Below are 21396 nucleotides of genomic sequence, written 5' to 3' on the forward strand. Positions count from 1 at the left end.
TTTGTCTTGATTACTTAAAAAAAATTACTTTATCTATAGGTAAGGATCAAAACTGTATATAAAATTTTATGTGAAAATTATTTCCAAATTGTGAAAATGAGATCTATTATATTTGGCATTAATCACCACTAGTTATATATGCATTTTATCATATTACATTAGCATCTCTTTACTCAGTTGTCTGTAAGATTATTTACCTTGGCCACTCATGAGAATTTAGAAGTTGGGGTTTGTCTTGGATCACCTCCAAGATGAATTATTTCTGGAAGTACCAAAATGAATGTAAGATAGTGTCACCTACCCTGAAGAAATGTTTTTATAGACCTAAGGAATCACAAGATTCATTCATTAAAATTACCCTGTAGGTGTAACTGACATTATATTTCTTGGGGTTTATTTTTTTTTTTTATTTTTTTTTTTGTGGTGCTGGGGATTTGAACCCAGGGTCTTGTGCTTGTGAGGCAAGCACTCTACCAACTGAGCTATATCCCCAGCCCCATTATATTTCTTAACATTTTAAAAATCTAGAGTTTCTAAAATAGAATTTTAGTGTCATCACAATCTGAAAAGCATCCTTTTTTCACTATAAAATTTATCCCAAAGAAGAATTCTAAAATGATGCTTCTTCTCTCCTTTTTTATAAGTTGCCAGGTAAAAGTGATCTAGATAAGCAGATTATCTTTCTAAATTTTAAAGAAAATGAGAAAGTTTGAATGTGTTACTTGCAAAAAACCCATTACCCTTTAATGTTTAGCAAGCATACTGCCTGAGTGCATCATATTAAAGAGCAGTCTGACTCCTCTGGTTGTTGCAACGTGTGTGTAAATTTGCAGGAACCCCTGGTGGGGTAGTAATTAGCAAAGCATTTAAGCCACTTGATTTATTTGTCATGGTTCATTATTATTAAAGCACAAAATAATCTGTTGTTAGAAAATATGTGTCTTTATGAGTGAATGTAAGATAATTAAATGAATTGTGAACTGGATATTTAAGAAACTATAGTAGCTATATTAATTGATGTCTTGAAACAACCATATCATGAAAAACACTACTATAGTAGCTTTATTATTACAAGCTACGTTTGCCATGAATGAACACTCAACATCATTAAGATTTTAATATTTCGTATATGTTGATGGTAGAGGGTTTTGTTTCTAAAGTATCTTTTACCTTTTTTTTTTTTTTTGAACTTTCATTTGTGTGTCATTTATTTTGGAAGTGTCTTTTTTTTTTTTTTTTCTTTATTAAAGATTTTGAACCTTGCCTAAGTCTTGTTTGCCTTTGCTTACATTTGAAATTAATTGATTGTACTACCAGACTTGAGAAGAGTGAGCAAACGTTATTATGGTTGGCTAAAATCCTTAAGTTCAGTGGTTGCATAATGATCAGTTAAATCATCATATTGGGGATATCAGTTTTTGATTAATTCTAACAAAGAGAACATCAGTTATCTTTTAAAACCATGCACTCAAAGCCAGGAGTCTTTTAGCACTTCCTTGGAGTGTTGAAATAGGAGGTCTTAGGGGTTTAGGATGCCACCTCTTGAAGTCCTAGATGCTTTGAGGTATAGTTGCAAAGCATATTCCAACTGGATTCTGGATATTTGTACATGTAAATGATAATCAGATACAAGTAAAAAAATAGCCAACAACAATAGTAGCCCACAACAAAGCCTATGATTCCTGAAGTACAAACTTGGCATGCATGCCTTTGGAACCATACATAATTATTCATTTTTGCTTTATTTTCCTTTTATACCCTTCCCAAACTAATAGGGAAAAACTAAACATTAACTTTATATATTAACTACATATCAATTTTAAAAGGCCAAATATGCTAGGTTACATATACACAAAGTAACAAGGGCAGTCCTTAACAGTTAATAATTTAAAGGAGTTAACTTTTTAAGAAATATCAATGAATGGTAATAATATCAATTGTTTTACATTTCTCTTACTTTTCACAGCAGGGGATGGAACCTAGGGCTTCCTGCGTGCCTGCATGTTGACCAAGCATTCTGCTGAGCTAGCCTGCAGACCCAGTTCTGAGGTTTTTGGTTCGTTTGTTTTTTGGTACCAGGGATTGAACCCAGGGGTGCTTAACCACATCCCCAACCCTTTTTATTTTTATTTGGAGGCAAGGTCTGGCTAAGTTGCTTAGGACCTCACTAAATTGCTGAGGCTGGCTTTGAACTCAGGAGCCTCCTGCCTCAGCCTCCGAGCCTCTGGGATTATAGGCATGTGCCACCACGCCTGGCCCAGTTCTGTATTTTTTAAGATGGAGAGACTAAGAATATTAATTTTCCTTTCTTATTAAAAGAGATTCTTGATTGTGAAGCTATTTATTTATATGTCTATTAGTAGTTTGAGCTAGACTCAAAGTCCAGTCCAGGGATGATTTAAAATTTGAGCTCTGTGGTGGATTCATCAATCCTGGTAAGTTGTTTTCAGGAGCAGTCATGGAAAATATGACATACTTTAGCCATGAGGGCTATATGTATAGAGCTTTAGTGTATTCAGATAATTGACATTACTGCTTATCTTTTTAGTGTATGTAGATCTCTTATATGGCTATTAATATAAGACAGTAATCTGAATTTTTAAAAATTCAGTTCTGTCACTGTATAAACTGATTTTTCAATTTTTTTTCTTTGAAACAGATGAGTCACAATTTAATAAGCCCTAAAATGTAGTGCATAGTATTTGTGAAAGCCCTTGTGTCTCTTTATTTCTCCCCATGCTTAGAATTGAACCTGGGGCCCCTTACATACTGTGCACACACTCTACGACTGAGCAACACCCACAGTTGTCTCGTTATTTCCAGTGCTCTGCTTTTTTTGTACTGATGATTGCATTTTATAAATGAGGCAGCAGGTGGAGATTTATCTAATTTCCCTCTTAAAAAATGTCATAAAGAACTAGTTGTTTCTGCACTTTTTCCTAGTAAGTGGTGTCTTTAGGCTCTTGAACTTTGGGCTCCATGCGCTTTCACCAGTGTTTTTTTTTTTTTTTTTTTTTTTTTTTTTTTCAGTGTAGTAATAGTCAAAAATTTGTAAATGTGGGCTGGGTTGTGGCTCGGTGGTAGAGCGCTTGCCTTGCATGCGTGGGGCACTGGGTTCAATCCTCAGCACCACATGAATAAATAAAGACAGTGTGTCCATGTACAACTAAAAAAAAATTTGTAAACAGCTGATGTTTCAATTGCAGAAGTTGGCATGCAATGTTGTCTTAACAGTCTAGTAGATGTTGTATCATTTATATTTTATTACATTTAAATTTTTGTTCCTATTCTATTACATAAGAATGTAGTTTTAAATTGTAAAAGAACTGAACTAATAGGAAGAGAGAAAATTCACCTAGAAGAATTAGTATTGGGGACATTTTTTTAATAATATATTTGTTTAAATACTGATTTTAGTACTCTCTTAGATACCACTGTTGAGAAAGGTGAGATGTGCCTTTCTTACCTCATGAGGAAGTTGCTTTTATTCATACTTACTGACACATGTACAAGGTCTGAAATATGCTTTCCCTTATAAATTACTTGATGGGAAATGCTATTAAGATCTCTCTCAGACTGGGGGTATTGCTCAGAGGTAGAGCATGTAGCTTGGCATGAGTAGGCCCTGTGTTCAATTCTCAGCACCAAAACAGAAAAAGTTCTCTTCAAAAGATCACAATGCAAAAGATCACAATGAGCTGTTTTTGAAATATTTTAACATAAACTCCTAATATACATGTAGGAAACAATTGTGACACTGTTTGACAGTCAGCTACATGTATGGCATATCAATAGATGAATTTATGGGACATGGCAAAGTCATCCTCAGCTGAGTTTTATTATAACAGCAAGGATACAGGGCTGGGTCACTAAGGGGAGAAGAGATCCAGCCGAGTCTGGATTTATTCGTGTGCAGGCTACCTGTGCTCCCCCTTCAGGGGCCACACAAGAGCACCCTCTTCTAAGAGTAACATGGCAGTGTTTCTGCCTGGGAAAACCAGTTTGAAATTCAAGTCTAAGGTTTTTATTGCAAACTAATCATGTAGGCGTCCTTTGTCCTCCAAAATTGTGCTCCAGGAGGAAAGCAGGTGTTCACCATAAATCATGGTGTTTGTTTAAAAGTCTAGTTGAGCTAGCATAGCAGGCACAACCTTATCACTTAGGAAGAGGTTAGAAAGCCAAGTTCCTAGAGGTCAGCCAAAGGCAAACCTTGTAAACAGGCCCTTCTAAATATCCGACCCATAACATTTAAGGAAGACAATTCTTTCCCCTTTCATTCTTAGACCCTTGTTGAAACCAACTAACTACAGAAGTTTATTTCTGGACCCTAATTTGTCCCATCGATCTATATGCTTAAGCCAGTACTACACTATTTTGATTACTGTAGCCTTGTAGAAACTTTGTAATGAGGACATGTGGATCCTCCAACTTAGTTCTTCATTGTATGGACTCTTCAGTTCCCTTGTAATTCCATATGCTTTTCGAATCAGCTTTTCCATTTCTCCTGCTGAGATTTCAGTTGAGATTGTAATAAATCAATTTTAGCAAATTAGAATTTTTTATTCTGGTTATCTAATTGATTAATGAAAAACTGAGTGTTGTACAAGAGTATTCATGGATTTTTTTGGGGGGGGCAGAAATTGGGATGGGGCATAATAGCAATTGCTTGTCTACTCCATGGTACTTAGGGTCTCAACTCAGGGGTGACTGCAATGGCTGGGTAATTCTCCACTCATCTACTTGTATCTGGGCAGGTTTGGTCTACTGAAGCAAATGGGCTTTCTATTAATGGCCCTTCTACATGGCTTGAGCATCTTCCAACATGGCAGTCATCTCAGTTCCAAAAAGGACTATCTAGAGATCAAGGTTCCTAGAACATGAGTAAGCTGCATGACATTTTAAGATCTAGCATTTGAAGGCACATAGTGCCACTTCTACTGTAGTTTGCTTGTTGAAATAGTAAAGCTCACTCAAATGTAAAGAAAGAAGAGACCCACCTTTCCAGGGTCACCACCACAATCTATTGAATTATTCCATGGGAATACATCACTCAGTGTACTTAGATCATGTTTAATTTCTAATCATCTGTTTTGTAGTATTAATAGTTCTATTTTGTTATTGTGTAGAGTTCCTGCACATTTTTCATTGGAATCACTCCTAGGTATTGAATTTTTAAAAACTATTATGAAAGTCACTTCATTTCACTTCATTTGTGTGTTCTTGATACATAGAAAAACAATTTTAAAGTTTTCTATGCTTATCATCACAAGTAGTGATGATTTTATTTTTTCATTTCCAATCTAAATGCCACATATCTTGATTTCTGAGGAAAAACTTCTATTATTTCAAACTAAGTGTGATATTTCCTTCATATTAAAGAAGTTCCTTTTTATTCCCAGAGTATTGAGCACATTTATCACTGCTGAGTTGCAAGTTGAATTGAATGCTTTTTCTTCATGGATATTAATTTTCCCCCCTCTACTGGGAATTGAATCCAGGGGCACTGAACCACTGAGACATATTCCCAGCCCTTTTTTGTGTTTTATTTAGAGACAGAGTCTTGCTGAGTTGCTTAGGACCTGGCTGAATTGCTGAGGCTTTGAACTGGTTTTGAACTGGAGATCCTCCTCCCTCAGACCCCCCAGCTAATGGAATTATAGGTGTGCACCACCTCGCCTGGTCTCTTCATCAGTATTCTTACTATGATTTTTCTTTTCTTCAGTTAATGTAGTACAAATTATTTTAGCTAATGATGTTCATGTCTTAAATTACCCTTGCATTTCTGGAGAAAAAAATCCACTTTGAGATGTGCTATCCTCATTGCAAATCATTGGGTTCTATTTGTTAATGTTTGTTGTGGAGTTTTGCATCTATGTTCTCTAGAGAAGTAGGTCCATAATTTCCTTTCTTAAAATCTTTGCCCAGTTTGATACCTGAGTTACACTTACTTCATAAAAAGAATAAGGAAACATTTCCTCTTTATTCTCTGGCAAGAGTATATGTAAGATTTGTGTTATTCCTTAAATTTCTTTGAAGACTTCTAAAGCCATTTCTAGAGTTGTTGGTTGTTTGTTTTTTTGGGTTTTCTTGCCTAGAATTTTACAAAATTTTTAATAAATCCCTCAATGTACGGAGGACTAGATATATCTTCTATTTGTTACTCTCAGTTTTGTTTTTTTTTTTCAAGAAATTTGTGTATTTTTTCTTAATTATCTATTGGCATAGAATTGTTCATGTTAATGTTATATTTTATGTTAATGACTGTCATCATCTAACTTACATTTTAAATGTTTTCCTTAATTGGTCTTGTTAGGGGATTATCAATCTTACTCATTTTTCAAAGAACCATTCATTGACTTTTTAAATTCCTCTTGTACATTTGTTTCCATTTGATTGATTTTTATTTTTTATGTTTTCTTCAGTTTTGATTTATTTTTTTCTAACTTCTTGAGATTAAAACCTAATTTCCAGCCTTTCTTGTATTCTAATATATGCATTTAAGATGATACATTTCCCCTATTTAGCTGCATCCTGCAAGTTTTGAAATATCTTTACTATAATTCAATTAAAATATTTTCTAATTTCTGCTTCGATTTTGTAATTTACCTAGGAGTTATACAGAGAGATGTATTGTTCAACTTCCAGGCAATTTGTTTTTGTTTTGCTTTTTTTGATTATATTTTGTTATTGATTTCTAGCTTAATTTTTCCATGGCCAGAAAACAATGTGAATGATTACAATTCTTCAAAACTTGTTGAAACTTGCTTTATGACCCAGCATATGGAAATTTTTATAAAATGTTCCATTTGCAATTGAATGCAAATTCTGTTATTAAATGAAGTGCTTACATAATTAGATCATTTTTATTCATTGCTTACAATATTTACTTGGTTGTTCTCATGGCCTTTACATCTGTAGTAAAGTTACCCTTTATGATTGAGAAATTGTCTGTTAGTTTTATTTTTTTCTTTATACATTTTGAACTCATTGGTTAAACACATACACACTCTTATGAAATTGTGATGTCACATTAAGAAATGTCTCTTGTAACCAGGCACAGTGTCACAAACCTGTAATCCCAGCTACTCAGGAGACGGGGGCAGGAGGATTGCAAGTTTGAGGCCATTGTGGGCAACTTAGCAAGATCCCATCACAAAATAAAATAAAAAGAAATTGGAATACAACTCAATGGTAGAGTGCTTGTCTAGTCTTGAGCCGCTGGGGTCATTCTCCAGGGGAGAAAAGGCCTCTCTTTACCCAAATGAATGGTTTTGCTTTAGAGTCTATATAATTTTAGAGGTTGCTTTGCTTGAATTTGCAATATATATCTTTTTCTACTCTTTAACTTTAGACCTTTCTGTAACTTTTTAAAAATGTGTATCTACTGTACTTTTTCTCTTATTTTGGTACCAGGGATCGAACTCAGGGGCATTCAACCACTGAGCCACATTCCCAGCCCTATTTTGTATTTTATTTGGAGACCTGGTCTACTGAGTTGCCTAGTGCCTCACCGTTGCTGAGGCTGACTTTGAACTCAGATCTTCCTGCTTCAGCCTCCCGAGCTGCTGGAATTACAGGCATGCGCCACAGTGCCCAGCTTGTACTTATATAGGTACATTTATCTGACCGTTTCAATTTTGTGTGTGTGTGTGTGTGATACAGGGATTGAACCCAGGCCTCTCTAGCTCTTTTTGTTTTATATTTTGAGGCAGGCTGCCCTCAAACTTGCCATGCTTCTGTCTCAGCCTCCCAAGTAGCTGAGATTACAGGTGTGTGCCGCAGAATCCTGTCATTTCATCTTTTAATTAGAATATTTTATCCTTTTGCATTTAAGGGAATTACTGATGAAATTGAGTTTATACCACCAATGTTGCTGTTGGTTTCCTTTTAAGCCATATTTTGTTTTTTTCTTCCATTCTTGCCTTTTGCATTAATTTTTATAACAGTCCAATTTTACTCCTCTGATAACTTGTGAAACATTCTTTTAATCTATGTTGTGTGTGTGAGAGAGAGAGAGAGAGAGAGAGAGAGGAGAGAGAGAGAGAACGGAGAATAGGGATGTAGGTTAGTGGTAAGCATGCCAGAAGTCCTGGATTTGATCTCAGTGCTGCAAGAAGGAAAAAAATTGACCTTCGATTGCTGATTCATACAGATTATTACTTATCATTTTCTCTGGACTGTGAAAACCTTAGAATATTTGGGCTCCATTAACCACCCCTTTGCATTGTTGTTTTGTATTTTAATTCTACATAGATGTAAAATTGCACAGGACACACATTGTTTTATGTGTCAGTGTCATTAATACTTACTTCCTTGTTTTCTTTTTCTTGTGCTCCTCTTCATTGCTTCCCTGTTTTCATCTAGGATCATTTGCCTTCTGACTAAGAATTCCTCTTGGTATTTCTTTTAGCGCATATTTCCTGGTGACAAGTACTCTTATTTGGTTTGGTTTTCTGAAAACAAGTTCATTTTCCTTTCATTTTTTTGTAGGGCATTTTCACTAGATTTCTAAATTCTAGGTTGGTATTTCTTTCAGCAAATTCAACATATTGTTCTTTTATGTTCTGGATTCCATAATTTGTTGAGAAATCTACTTTTTGTCTTATTTTTGCTGCTTTAAAAGTGAAATGTCCATTTTCTCCATATTTAATATTATTCCTTTTTTATTTTCAGTGGTTTTTTTTTTTTTAACAAGGTACAGTTTTCCTTTTATTCTGCTTGAGATTTACAGAACTTCTTGAATATGTGGGTTGACAGATTTTCATCAAGCTTAAAAAATCCCAGCTACTATTTCATCAAATATCACTCTTGCCGCATTCTATTTCTTCTTCCCTTCAGGACCCCAGTACAAAATATATGAGACTGTTAGACTATCACACATGTTTCCAAAACTATTTTGTGCATTCCTTTTTTCCCCTCTTAAGTGCTTCAGTTTGGAAAGTTTTTTATTGACCCATTCTCTAGTTTGTTAATCCTCTCTACACTTGTGTTCATTATGCTCTTAAATTCGTCCACTCAATTTCAGATATTATAATTACCTCCAGATTTATTTTTCATTTCTAGAATTACCATTTGATTTTTTGCATATTTCAGTTTTTTGATGAGTTCCTAAATTGTTTCATGTATTATCAGTTAAGGTCCTTGCAAACTTCAGTATATAAATTACTTGTATCTTTGCTTTTATTGAATGCCAGACATCGTGTATAAAAACTGCAAAAATTCCATATGGTGTTATATTCCACCAGAGAGAGCTCAACCTTCGCTCTGCTAGTCAAATAATGAGATGATCATCTTAACGCACTCAGATCCTTTGCATAGGTGAAGCAGGCTTGCAATTTAATTAGACTCGAGCTGGGCCTGGTTTACGCTTGTTCATAGGGCATAGTCCTCTAGGACTATTTCCTCAGCACAGAGAAACTGCAAGAAATTCCACTCTGTTTTTCAGTTATTTTTAAATTCTCAGTTTTAACCTTTTGCTCTTTTTAGATTGGGACTTATGCAGACATCTGGAGAAGGGAAAACAGCTGTACAGCTATAGCTTTTCAGATCTGCAACTTCATTACATTTGCTCCATGCAACCAGTAAAGTGCTACCTGCTTTTCTATCCTTAAAGGAGATCTTGGGTAAGGGATCAAGCCTGAATTCTCAGCCTTCCAGTCACCTTGAATTCAACAAGTGCCCAGAGGAAAGATCGTAAATCATTAGGGTCAGTTTGTCACTGTTAAAAAATGACAATTCTAGTTCACAGATCCTAACTGGATGTTATTTGCCACTCCAGAATTGGGCAGCCCACAGTTCAGAGCACTCCTGTTGATTGCATTTTTGGACAGAAAACATATGAGCTGCAGAAAAAAAAAAAAAAAAAAAGAAATGAGGAACAGATAGCCCAGTTGGTTACAGCTCCGTTTGCCTTATTTGAACACTATTTAAACTTTCAACTGTCTAAAGTTGAAGCTAATGATTGGCTGAGACAGCTGTTTATTTAAAGTTTAGGTTTTCAGTTAGTTTGCACCCTAAGTTTGGTTGCAATTCCTTACAAAAGGATCCAAGTCCTGTACTTCTCAGTTTTTTCACTCCAGCATTAAGTGACCAAAAAGCAAACCAAAAACCTCTATTTCTCTGACCCCCAGCAGTGGCCTCTGCTTGTGCTGAGCCTAAATTCTCAGCCTATAGCCTGTATTCCAGGAGAAAAATGACTGAGAGCCTCATGCTTTCTGCAGCTCACTCAGACCTTTTCAATTACATTTTTTTATCTTGTATCCAGCTCTCCAGATTCTCAATAGAACCATCTATCTGGAAGCAGAAATCCCTACCTCTTCATTTTTTCATGGTCACTATTATTATGACCTCTATCTTTTCCCTACCTACCCTTGGAATCTCATCATATCCTTGGGTCCACTGAAGTGCCAAAATATGCAGTTTAACCCAACTTTGATTTTTTAAAAATTTTTTAAAATTTTATTTACTTTGATTCATTGTACACAAATGGGGTACAATAGTTGTTTCTCTGGTCGTACACAAAGAAGTACCATTTGTATAATCGTACATGTACATAGGGTAATGATGTTTGTCTCATTCTGTTATTTTTCCTTCCCCCCACCTCCTCCCCACCCCTCTTTTTCCTCTATACTATCCATCCTTCCTCCATTCTTGCCTCCCTCCCACCCCCCATTATGTATCATCATCTGCTTATCAGAGAGATCATTCGGCCTTTGGTTTTTTGGGATTGGCTTATCTCACTTAGCGTGATATTCTCCAACTACATCCATTTACTTGCAAATGCCAAAATTTTATTCTTTATAACTGAGTAATATTCCATTGTGTATATATATACTGCAGTTTTTTTATCCATTCATCAATTGAAGGGCATCTAGGTTGGTTCCATAAACCAGCTACTGTGAATTGAGCAGCTATGAATACGATGTGGCTGCATCACTGTAGTATGCTTATTTTAAGTCTTTTGGGTATAGGCCAAGGAGTGGGATAGCTGGGTCAAATGGTGGTTCCATTCCAAGTTTTCTAAGGAATCTCCACACTGCTTTCCAGAGTGGCTGCACTAATTTGCAACCCCACCAGCAATGTATGAGTGTACCTTTTCCCCCATATCCTTGCCAACACCTATTGTTGCTTGTATTCTTGGTAATAGCCATTTTAATTGGGGTGAGAGGAAATCTTAGGATAGTTTTGATTTGCATTTCTCTTGTTACTAGAGATGTTGAACATTTTTTTCATATATCTGTGATTGCTTGTACATCTTCTGTGAAGTGTCTGCTCATTTCCTTAGCCCATTTATTGATTGGGTTATTTGTATTCTTGGTGCAAAGTTTTTTGAGTTCCTTATAGATTCTGGAGATTATTGCTCTATCTGAAGTGTGTGTGGCAAAGATTTTCTCCCACTCTGTAGGCTCTCTCTTCACATTGTTCTTTATTCCCTTTGCTGAGAAGAAGTTTTTTAGTTTGAATCTATCCCCATTATTGATTCCTGCTTTTATTTCTTGTTCTTTGGGAGTCATATTAAGGAAGTGGCTATGCTACCAAAAGTGCTATACAAATTCAGTGCAATTCCAATTAAAATCCCAATGATGTACCTCGTAGAAATAGAGCAAGCAATCATGAAATTCATTTGGAAGAATAAGAGACCCAGAATAGCTAAAGCAATCCTTAGCAGGAAGAGTGAAGCAGGAGGCATCACAATACCAGAACTTCAACTATACTACAGAGCAATATAACCAAAAAGGCATGGTATTGGTACCAAAATAGGTAGATCGATGGTACAGAATAGAAGACACAGAGACAAACCCACATAAATACAGTTTTCTCATACTAGGAAAAGGTGCCAAAAACATAAAATGGAGAAAAGGTAGCCTGTTCAACAAATGGTGCTGGGAAAACTGGAAATCCAAATGCAGCAAAATGAAACTAAACCCCTATCTCTCACCCTGTACAAAACTCAACTCAAAATGAATCAAGGATTTTGGAATCAGACCAGAGACCCTGCACCTAATAGAAGAAAAAGTAGGTTCAAATCTGCAATTTTGTTTTTGTGAGGCATCAGCTTTAAATTAGCATTGGTTTTGCAGAGGAATCGAGGGTGGGGAGATGGGAGAGGATGGTGGTTTAGAATTGGATCCTACACTTATTTTTCTTTTACTTCAATCAGTGAAAAAAAATTTTTTGAGGTACTACGAATTGAACCGAGGGAACCTAGTGTCCCAACCTCCATTTTATTTTTAATTTTTATTTTGAGACAGAGTCTTAATTGTTGAGGCTGGCACTTGGCTCACACTTGATGAGTGTGAGCACTTGGAATCTTCCTGACTCAGCCTTCTGAGTTACTGGAATTACAGGACTGTGCCACTGCAGCTAGCAGTAAATCTCATTTTTATCTGTTATATGTATCAATCAGGATCCTTCCCCTGAGTTCTCAGGTTCTCTCTCCTTGTTTAAATCCTGGTAGAATGATATATATACTCAGTACTTAATACTTGTGATTTGACTTGGCTTACCTCTCTAGATTCATTTGCCATTCCCAGCCTCCCACCAAATTTCCTGCTCTTTCCATTGGCTCCCAGCCTCCCTCTCCACTTCCAGCTTAGACTGGTGCTTCTCATTCTCTGGCTCCAAACTCTTCATTCTGCCTAAAATACCCTCTGCTTCTATCTTCAAATCCAATTCCATGTCACTCCCTCCTTTCTTACCTTTTAAGGAAATAAGCATCAGTGTTACCATGGTACCCTGTGTGCATCTTTATAATTGCCCTTGGCACACTGTTCCATCAGTTTCATTAAACTGTGATATCCTCGGTGTTCTTTTCCAGTTTCAACTCCCCGAGACATAGAATAGTATCTAACACACAAGTACTCAAATACTTATTGAATAAATAAGTGAATGAACTAGACCTTGGGAGATAATTGGGATTTAAATTGGCATATTTAAGTGAGGAAGACATTAAAGAAAAGAGGAGAAACCAAACAAAGTAGAAATAAGTGAGAATAGCATTGGCAGGCTTGTGAGCAATTAATTAGAAAAAAGATTAGTTGAAGACAGATCCACTAGATGCAAAACCTTGATTTTATAGCTTGTATGAAATCAGTGTAAGTTTTTAAACAACAAAATGATATAATGAAAGCATTTCCTTAAGAATGTTTACTTGGGAGTTCCGGTCCCTGCGGCTCTCCGACGTTGCTTGTCGGGAGGTTGGGGCTATGCCGGCAGATGGGTCGTGGATGGGTCGCAGGTGCGGCATGACGTGCAGCTCCTCTGTAGTTTGTTGAACAGGAGAATCTAGGACAAAGCCAAATCAGTCCTCCATGACTCCATTCCATTCATCACTTCTCCAAGCTATGTTTCCAGAGTCTTCTGTGCATTTCCAGGAGCAACCAAAAATGGATAAATCTCTGGGCTTGGTGTCATTTGAGGACTTGGCTGTGGACTTCAGCTGGGAGGAATGGCAGGACCTGGATGAAGCTCAGAGAACCTTGTACAGGGATGTGATGCTAGAGACCTATAGCAGTCTGGAGTCCTTGGCAGGGCACTGCATCCCCAAACCTGAGGCGATCATCAAGCTGGAGCAAGGAGCGGAGCCAGGGTGGCAGAAGAGCCCCCAGACCAGAGCCTCCCAGATATCCAGAAAGTGGAGGATCTGATTGAGGCCAGCCAGGAGAGTAGAGACAGACATTTGTGGCAAGTTCTGATCACCAGTGCAGCAGAGGAGAGAGTTGAATTACAAAGAACTTTTAATTTGAGCTCAAGCCAGATTTCAGAGCTGATTTTAAGTAATGGGAACTATTTAGGAATGAGGACAGAAGAACTTGTTGTATATCGGAACATGCTTCTCCCTGGCGAGCCTGATGCCGTGCATGTAGGGGAGGGCATGACTGGAAAGCCTCTCAGGTACCCTGAGCATCTTGATTCACATCATGAGGTTCAGGTGATGCGGCAGGACCTTGAACATGGCAGAGAAGGTGGGGCCTGCAGCACAGGGACGATACTCTTCATCCAGGAAAGGGTTCACCTGGGAGAACCCTCCTGCAAATATAGTGCCTGTGCAGAGGGCTTCGGTCAGTTTGCCCTTGGTGTCCGGGAGATAACCCAGGTGGGAAGGAGAGCTTGTGAGTGTGGGGTCTGCGGGAAGACCCTCTCCATCAAGCCCATGCTCACTCACCACCAGAGAATGAAACCCTTGGTGTGCAGTGAATGTGAGAAGCCCTTCATGACACAGCAGAGGACACACACACAGGAGCCCTCTGAGTGTGACTCAGGTGCTCGGTCTCTCTGCCGGAAGCCAGACCTCACTTTACAGCCCAGAGCTCCTGCAGGGGAGAAGCCCCATGGGTGTCACGAGTGCGGGAAGTCTTTCTACCACAGGTCTGACCTCACCGTGCACCAGAGGACCCACACAGGGGAGAAGCCCTATGAATGTGATGAGTGCAGGAAGTCTTTCAACCAGAAGTCAGACCTCATTTTACACCAGAGAACCCACACTGGAGAGAAACCCTATGGATGTAAGGAGTGTGGGAAGTCTTTCTACAAGAAGTCAGACCTCACTGTGCACCAGAGGACTCATACAGGAGAGAAGCCCTACGAATGTGATGAGTGTGGGAAAACTTTCTATCAGAAGTCAAAACTCACTGTTCACCAGAGAACCCACACTGGAGAGAAGCCCTACGAATGTAAGGAGTGCAGAAAGTCTTTGTACCAGAAGTCAGACCTCACTGTGCATCAGAGGACCCACACGGGGATGAAGCCCTATGGATGTAGCAAATGTGGGAAGTCTTTCTACGAGAAGTCTGTCCTTACTGTGCACCAGAGGACCCACACAGGAGAGAAGCCCTATGGATGTGACGCACGTAGGAAGACCTTTTGCCAGAAGTCACACCTCAGTAGGCACCAGAGAAATCACACAAGGTAGAAACCTGTGCGTAAAGAATGTGGGGAATCTTTCCGTAGGAAGTCTGACCGTGGTAGGCATCAGAGAACGCACAGGAGAGAAGTGACAGCCATTGCAGAGCACGTCTCAGCAAGCCTCAGAGGACTTCCGCAGAGGAGCCCTGCGTGACAGGCAGGTGTGTTCCCAACCTACTCTCCTTCCAGCTGGACACACACTGAGCCCACGCTTCTCAGCGTTATTGTTGTGTACTGGACCTGAGCTCTGTCCAGAGGGATGTGGAGGTCATGCCCAGTTCTAGCAACTGGTGACTATGTAGTGCTTCCTAATTTCCCATACCCTGTGGGACTGAAGTCCAGATGACCTCAGGGTGGCACTGGGAGCTGTTGGCAGGAGAAGGCCACTGCGATTTGAGACAAGGAATTGATTGAGGAGAGCAGAGATCTCTAAACCTACCCCAGAATTTCCCTTTGTACTTTGCATTAGTGAGAAATAAATACTTACTGTTGAGCCAAAAAAAAAAAAAGAAAGAATGTTTACTTGGGACTGGGGATATAGCTCAGTTGGTAGAGTGCTTGTCTCACATGCACAAGACCCTTGGTTCAATCCCCAGCACCAAAAACAAAAAACAATGTTTTCTTATCAAGATTGTGTGGTTGGAATAGTCCGTAAAGCTAGAATTCTTACCTCCTAGCTTCTGTGTGTTTAACTGGTCAAGGGAACCCCGTTGTACTAGGAAATGTCTTTGGAGTATGAAGCATGGCACTACGTCAGTTCAGAATCTCACCACTCTTTCCTGTATTAGATCAGCTTCCTTTCTGAACTCCTTTTCAGTCTCCTTTCTTTCCTCACTATGTTCCTACCGAAGACATTTTCTAAAAACAAATTTAATTGTGCCTCTAACCTGCCTAAGATATTCTGCTATTTTTGCTAACACATGGCGTATTATGCACAAACCTTCATAAGCTACTACCACCCAACCTCTTTGTGTTTGTTTCAGGCTACTCCTTTGCCATATATAAATTTTGTTTTCTTAAGTACACCATGTCCTCATGTGTATCTGTGACTTGCACATACTTCCCTTTTCTGGAAAGCACCTCCACTTTGCTCCACTTGAATAAACAATTCAAATGGCACGTACTCTGTGAAGCCATCCCTTAATCTCTCAGGCAGATTTAAACAGATGGATCATGCCTTAGTCATCTGTGTATTTTTAGAACTTATCACAGTATCTAATATAGTACTGGCCTCTGCCAGGAACTGAGTTTTTTTTTTTTTTAATTGCAAAAAGGTGACTATTACTATTTTATTTTTCTTAATGAACGTAATACAAATATATATGATGTAAAAAATGAGTACCAGTCAGTCATGCCTTCAATATTCAGATATAATTGCCATTAAACCAAATTTTATATTACTCTGCACTCTTTTATACATGCAAACCCATGCAATATGGTATGCATAGTATTTTTGTTTGTTCGTTTTGGATTGTTCTGCAGTACTGGGGATTGAACCCAGGGTCACTTTACCACTGAGCTACGCTCCAGTCTTTTATTTATTTTTAATTTTTATTTTTTTGAGACAGGGTTTAAGTTGCCAAGACTGATCTTGAACTTGTGATCTTCCTGCCTCAGTCTCCTGAGTAACTGGAATTATAGGCATGAACAGCAACACTAGTTTTGTGTAGTGTTGTTGTTGTTGTTTTGCTTTTATTATTCAAGGGTTACTGTTTTTGGATGACTGGATGAATGTGTGAATAAAAGAAATTAGGGTGCTATATTAATAATTCACTTAGCTAAAGAAGTCAAGAAAGAGTACTTATGGGAATAGAAATGAAACATTTCTATTTTAGGAAGTGTTAAACAAACCCACAACTTTATGACTGGTTTAGCTCTGTTGTACCTACATAGAGTAAAATATAATGTAAAAGTTGCAGACTATGGATTTAGAGGTGAAAATTTTGTTAACAAGATAGTAACAAGGAAGATATTCTTCATATAAATATAAATATAAATTTAAATATATATATGTAATATGTAAATGCCAGTTTTCATACCCACAAAATAGAAATAATCCCACCTTGTAGGATTCATGAAAGGTTTAGAAATAATGTATGTATGAATCAGCTGCTTTATGGTAATATAAGAGTAAACACAAGTTATGTTGTCTTATTAGTAGTATTATTCTGTCAACATAACCATGAACTTCTTCCAATATTCAAGTCAGCTTTTAAGAATATCTGGTAATCTGAATTAAGGTTTTACAACTTTGCATAAAATCATAGCTGTCCTTTTTCTTTTCCTACCTCCTGCTGACTCATATAATCCGCTTTAAAATAGAAAAGCTATATTTATTTTTCATAATGCTGCTACAGCAATAGCTAAAAATAGTTCCGATATGCAGACTTGTTTTAATCGAAAAGTAATTCATAAAATAACTTAAATAGCTGAAAACTATTACCATGCAAAAGATCTTTCTTCTGATTTCTCTCTGCCTTCTTTCCTTTTCTATAATAATTTTAAAGGCAAATTCCAGTGATATGAAAATAGACACTAAGTAAATGAAAATGGTGAGAAAGAAAATTTACACATGTAGTTTTATATATATAATTTATTCAACTCTTGATTACAGAAGAGGTAAACTAAGAGATATGCATTCAAGCCAGGTGTGGTGACACATGCCTATAATCCCAGTAACTCATGAAGCTGAGGCAGGAGGATCATGAGTTCAAAGCTGGCTTCAGTAATGGCGAAGCACTAAGCAACTCAGTGAGAACTTATCTCTAAATAAAATACAAAATAGGGCTGGGAATGTGGCTCAGTGGTTGAATATCCCTGGAATTCAATACCCAGAAACCCTCCCCACCAAAAGAGATATGCATTCAAACTGTAAATTCTTCTGATATTGTTGTAATAGATTGTTATGTATGTATGTATGTATGTATGTATGTACTTGGTGCTGGGAATTGAACCCAAGAACTCACACATGCCAGGCAAGTGCTTTACCACTAAGCTACATCCCCCGCCCTGTAAAGGATTGTTATACTTCTGAAATTTGTGTTTAGATTTTGTTCCCTGGTTGGAGTAACCTCTTTGGAACAGTAATGTGTTATCATTGTGTGCCCCTTCCAGTTCCTATTAAGGTGCTATACAGTTGTTGATGAATAAATGTCTATGAATGCTGTGCTTCCAGTGTTATCTTACTTCCAGAAATATATTTTGCTTTTAAATTCAGAATCACATCTATTTTCTGTGCTTGACGTATAGGGGATTGCTCTTATTGGAGCTAAATTATAAATCCATCGCAATTAAAAAGCAATACTACTTTGACTTTCAGGAATATTTTCCCTTCATTTGAGTTATATTCATGCAGCTAAGTCCATTATTCAGCATGGAATTATTCAGGCCTCTAGTCACTGCTTTTATTTATTGATTCTACCTTCTGCTTTACCAAAGTACAAGTACCAGTTAACCTAGATCATTACTTTAATATGTATATTCCAAATTTGTACATGGTTACCATCTCTGCATATAACTGTCCCTTCTTTTGACAAACGATACTTCTAACAGGAAGTTGTTATTTTCTATGACATCAAATTTGTACAAAAATAATTTATGCAGATGCTACTTTTTTCATAGTTTCTATCTATCTACATACCTACCTATTAATCTGCCATCTTGCCATTTGTCTGTCCATCCATATATCATGCTTACTAGTGTTACTTGAGATGCTTAAGAGGAAGCATAAGACTTAGTCCTGCTGTCAAATAATCTACTAAGGAAGAGAAATGCATACACAGAAATGGTTAGAAAGAAGAATGGTATATGGGTAAGTTACAATAAGTGATATGAGCTCACAACTGTAGAAGATCCAAGGAAGATAATTGGAGCTAAAGTAGTGTGGTGTGTTGACTAAGTCTGAAAAATGATCTGATATAATTGAAAAGCACAGGACAATGAATTGGAAGCAGGTTTTCACCTACACAATTCATTATTAGAACCACAGTCCTTGGAACTTCTGAACTTCATTTTTCTCATCTAGTACTTGGGAGCAGTGATCAGACAACTTTTTGTCTTTTTCTTTGATTTATGAGTCACATGATCAAAATTATATAAGGATGTTCTGAAAATATTAAAGTATGATTCCAACTTAAGGGTGTGCTGTTTCAATTTCTCATCAACTACTATAGTATTTGTGATCTAAATTATTTATTTAAGAAATGCTACAAGATCAATTAGAAGAGGGGCTGAGGGTATATAGCTCAGGGGTACAGTGCTTCTCCAGCACATACAAGGCCCTGGGTCCAATTCTAGTAATGACACAGATTTGACTTTTTGTCAAATCTAATGAAGTTAATTTTGTTCTGAAAATATGATGATATAAATAGCTGCTATTTATTTATTGAGTCATTGCTACATTCTGGGGACTCTATTAAGAACTTTTTGCCCAGTGTATCATTTAATCTTCACAATAATCATAAGAGTCAAACATTATTATTCCCATTTTATAAAGGGGAAATCTCCGGATTAAAGAGATTGTTATTATCAAGGTCACACTCTAGTAAGTATAGAAACAGGAGTTGAACCCAGATCTGTCTAATTTTTAAGCTTGTATTTTTACTGAGTGATTTTCATTACTCTGACTTATCACACAAAAAACAATGGTAAACTCAGAGCTAAATGAAATGATTTGATATGTCTATTAAATAGAAGAAATAAGTGTTTAAATTATAAATTATTTCAAGAAAAGGCAAAATGGGAATAAAGCTATGGAGGAAACAAAAAGGCCATATCCTGGAGGACCTATATGCCACATATGAGAATTGGAACTTGATTCTGTGGGCAATTGGGCACCACTGAAGGTTTCAAGAACATAATAAATCATTGCATGCCTGGCATCTAGTTGGTGCTCAATACATATTGAATGAATTAATTAATGTGCTTGCCTTTTAGAAAGATTACCCCTATAACTTTGGTACATGGTTTGGAGGGATGTAAGACTGGAGATTGGAAGATTACAGTCAGAGTTTGGGAAAAGATGGCAGTTTGAACCACTGGTAGACAGGAACCAAATGTGCAGGCTTGAAGAGCTAATTATCCTTATCTCTTCTCAACTTCAGATTTAGTGACTTCAGGTTGATAGTTTTAAATCACCCATGGTGGGAATATTTACACCACTGAACTTGGCAAACACTACAAATGAGGATTTTCTGTTTTTCAGAGAGTTGAATTACCAACTTATTACTTACTGTCTTTAATTGATAGCAACGAGGCTGGAGAGGAAGGAATACATCCTAAAAGGACCAGTAAGATAGATGGAGCAATAGTCAGTTGGTAAATGGGAGTAGAATGTCAATGGGGAGATTTTAAAATGGTTTATCAATTTTGGCTTGGATGGTTGAATGGGAAACTGGTGCCTCTTACTAAGAAAGAGTTCGAAACAGGAAAAGATAGTGAATTTTGTTCAGGAAATGTTGAAATTGGTACCTGTCAGAAACAATGGTGAAGATGTCCAGAAGACAGTGGTCATATGGATATGAAACTGAAAGGCGAGGTCTTGATTCAATATAAAACACAGGAGAAAAGAGGATATAACCAACAGTTGAAATCATAGAAGCAAATGAACAAAAAAATTTTTATGGCATGGGGAATTGAATCCAGGGGCACTTAACCACTGAGTCACATCCTCAACCATTTATATTTTTTGTTTTGAAACAGGGTCTCACTAAGTTGCTGAGACTGTCTTTGAACCTGCTATCTGCCTGCCTCAGGCTCTGAGCCACTGGGATTTCAGGCATGCACCACCATGCCCATTTGAACAAAGGACAGAACTCTCCAAAAGGGCTGCAGTAAGGCTTTGTTTTATAAAGCAAATGTAAACAAAACCGTATGTTCTTTTGTTCGAAGACAGTTTAAGTAGGTACAGTTATGTTTTCTTTGTAAATATTGCACTTTAAATTATCATTGCAATGTAATGATTGGTATCTGATGAAAACAAAGGTGATCAATTAGATTTATAAAAACTTTGCAACAAATTTTTCAAAGTGACACTTGAAAACAAAAAAGATTGTTAAAATATTCAAGAGATCAAACATCTGACAGAATGAAAACATTCTAGAAAAATAGACAGGAAACACCATTTTAGCAATCATTTTGAATGTAAGTACAAATAATTCTATCCCATACTTTCTTTTAGAACACTGTGCTGTTTACTTCTTTGCCTTTGCAACTAGATTTTATTGGGAAGTTTTGTGTTTTCTTGTCTACGTTTGGGGCCTTATACATAGTAGATATGCAGAAGAAGAAGAAAAAAGAAACTTGTTGCTTCCATGACAGAATGGAAGGTTTAAACAGATGACCTGGAAGGTCCCTTTCAACCCTGAGAGTTTATGAAAAGGGAAGTGGTGATAATTGTTTACCACTTAAAAGAAGAAGTGGACTGTCTTCCGTAGCTCCAAAGTGCCAATGTTTTGAAGCAACAGGAAGGCAATAAACTCTCCACTCAATATT

At 37.2% G+C, this 21396-nt stretch overlaps 1 protein-coding gene across 1 annotated transcript; it reads left to right on the forward strand.

Annotated features, from left to right (window-relative positions):
* Positions 1 to 13252: 13252 nt before the first annotated feature.
* LOC124985714 (zinc finger protein 73-like) lies at positions 13253 to 15395 on the forward strand. Its single transcript, XM_047554358.1, is given in 2 exon segments — positions 13253 to 13587; positions 13590 to 15395. Coding segments are annotated over 2 exon segments (1746 nt in total). The 5' UTR covers positions 13253 to 13310; the 3' UTR covers positions 15059 to 15395.
* Positions 15396 to 21396: the final 6001 nt, after the last annotated feature.

The sequence above is a fragment of the Sciurus carolinensis genome, chromosome 5 (genome assembly GCF_902686445.1).
Source record: "Sciurus carolinensis chromosome 5, mSciCar1.2, whole genome shotgun sequence".
In the NCBI taxonomy this organism is placed as follows: Eukaryota; Metazoa; Chordata; class Mammalia; order Rodentia; family Sciuridae; genus Sciurus; species Sciurus carolinensis.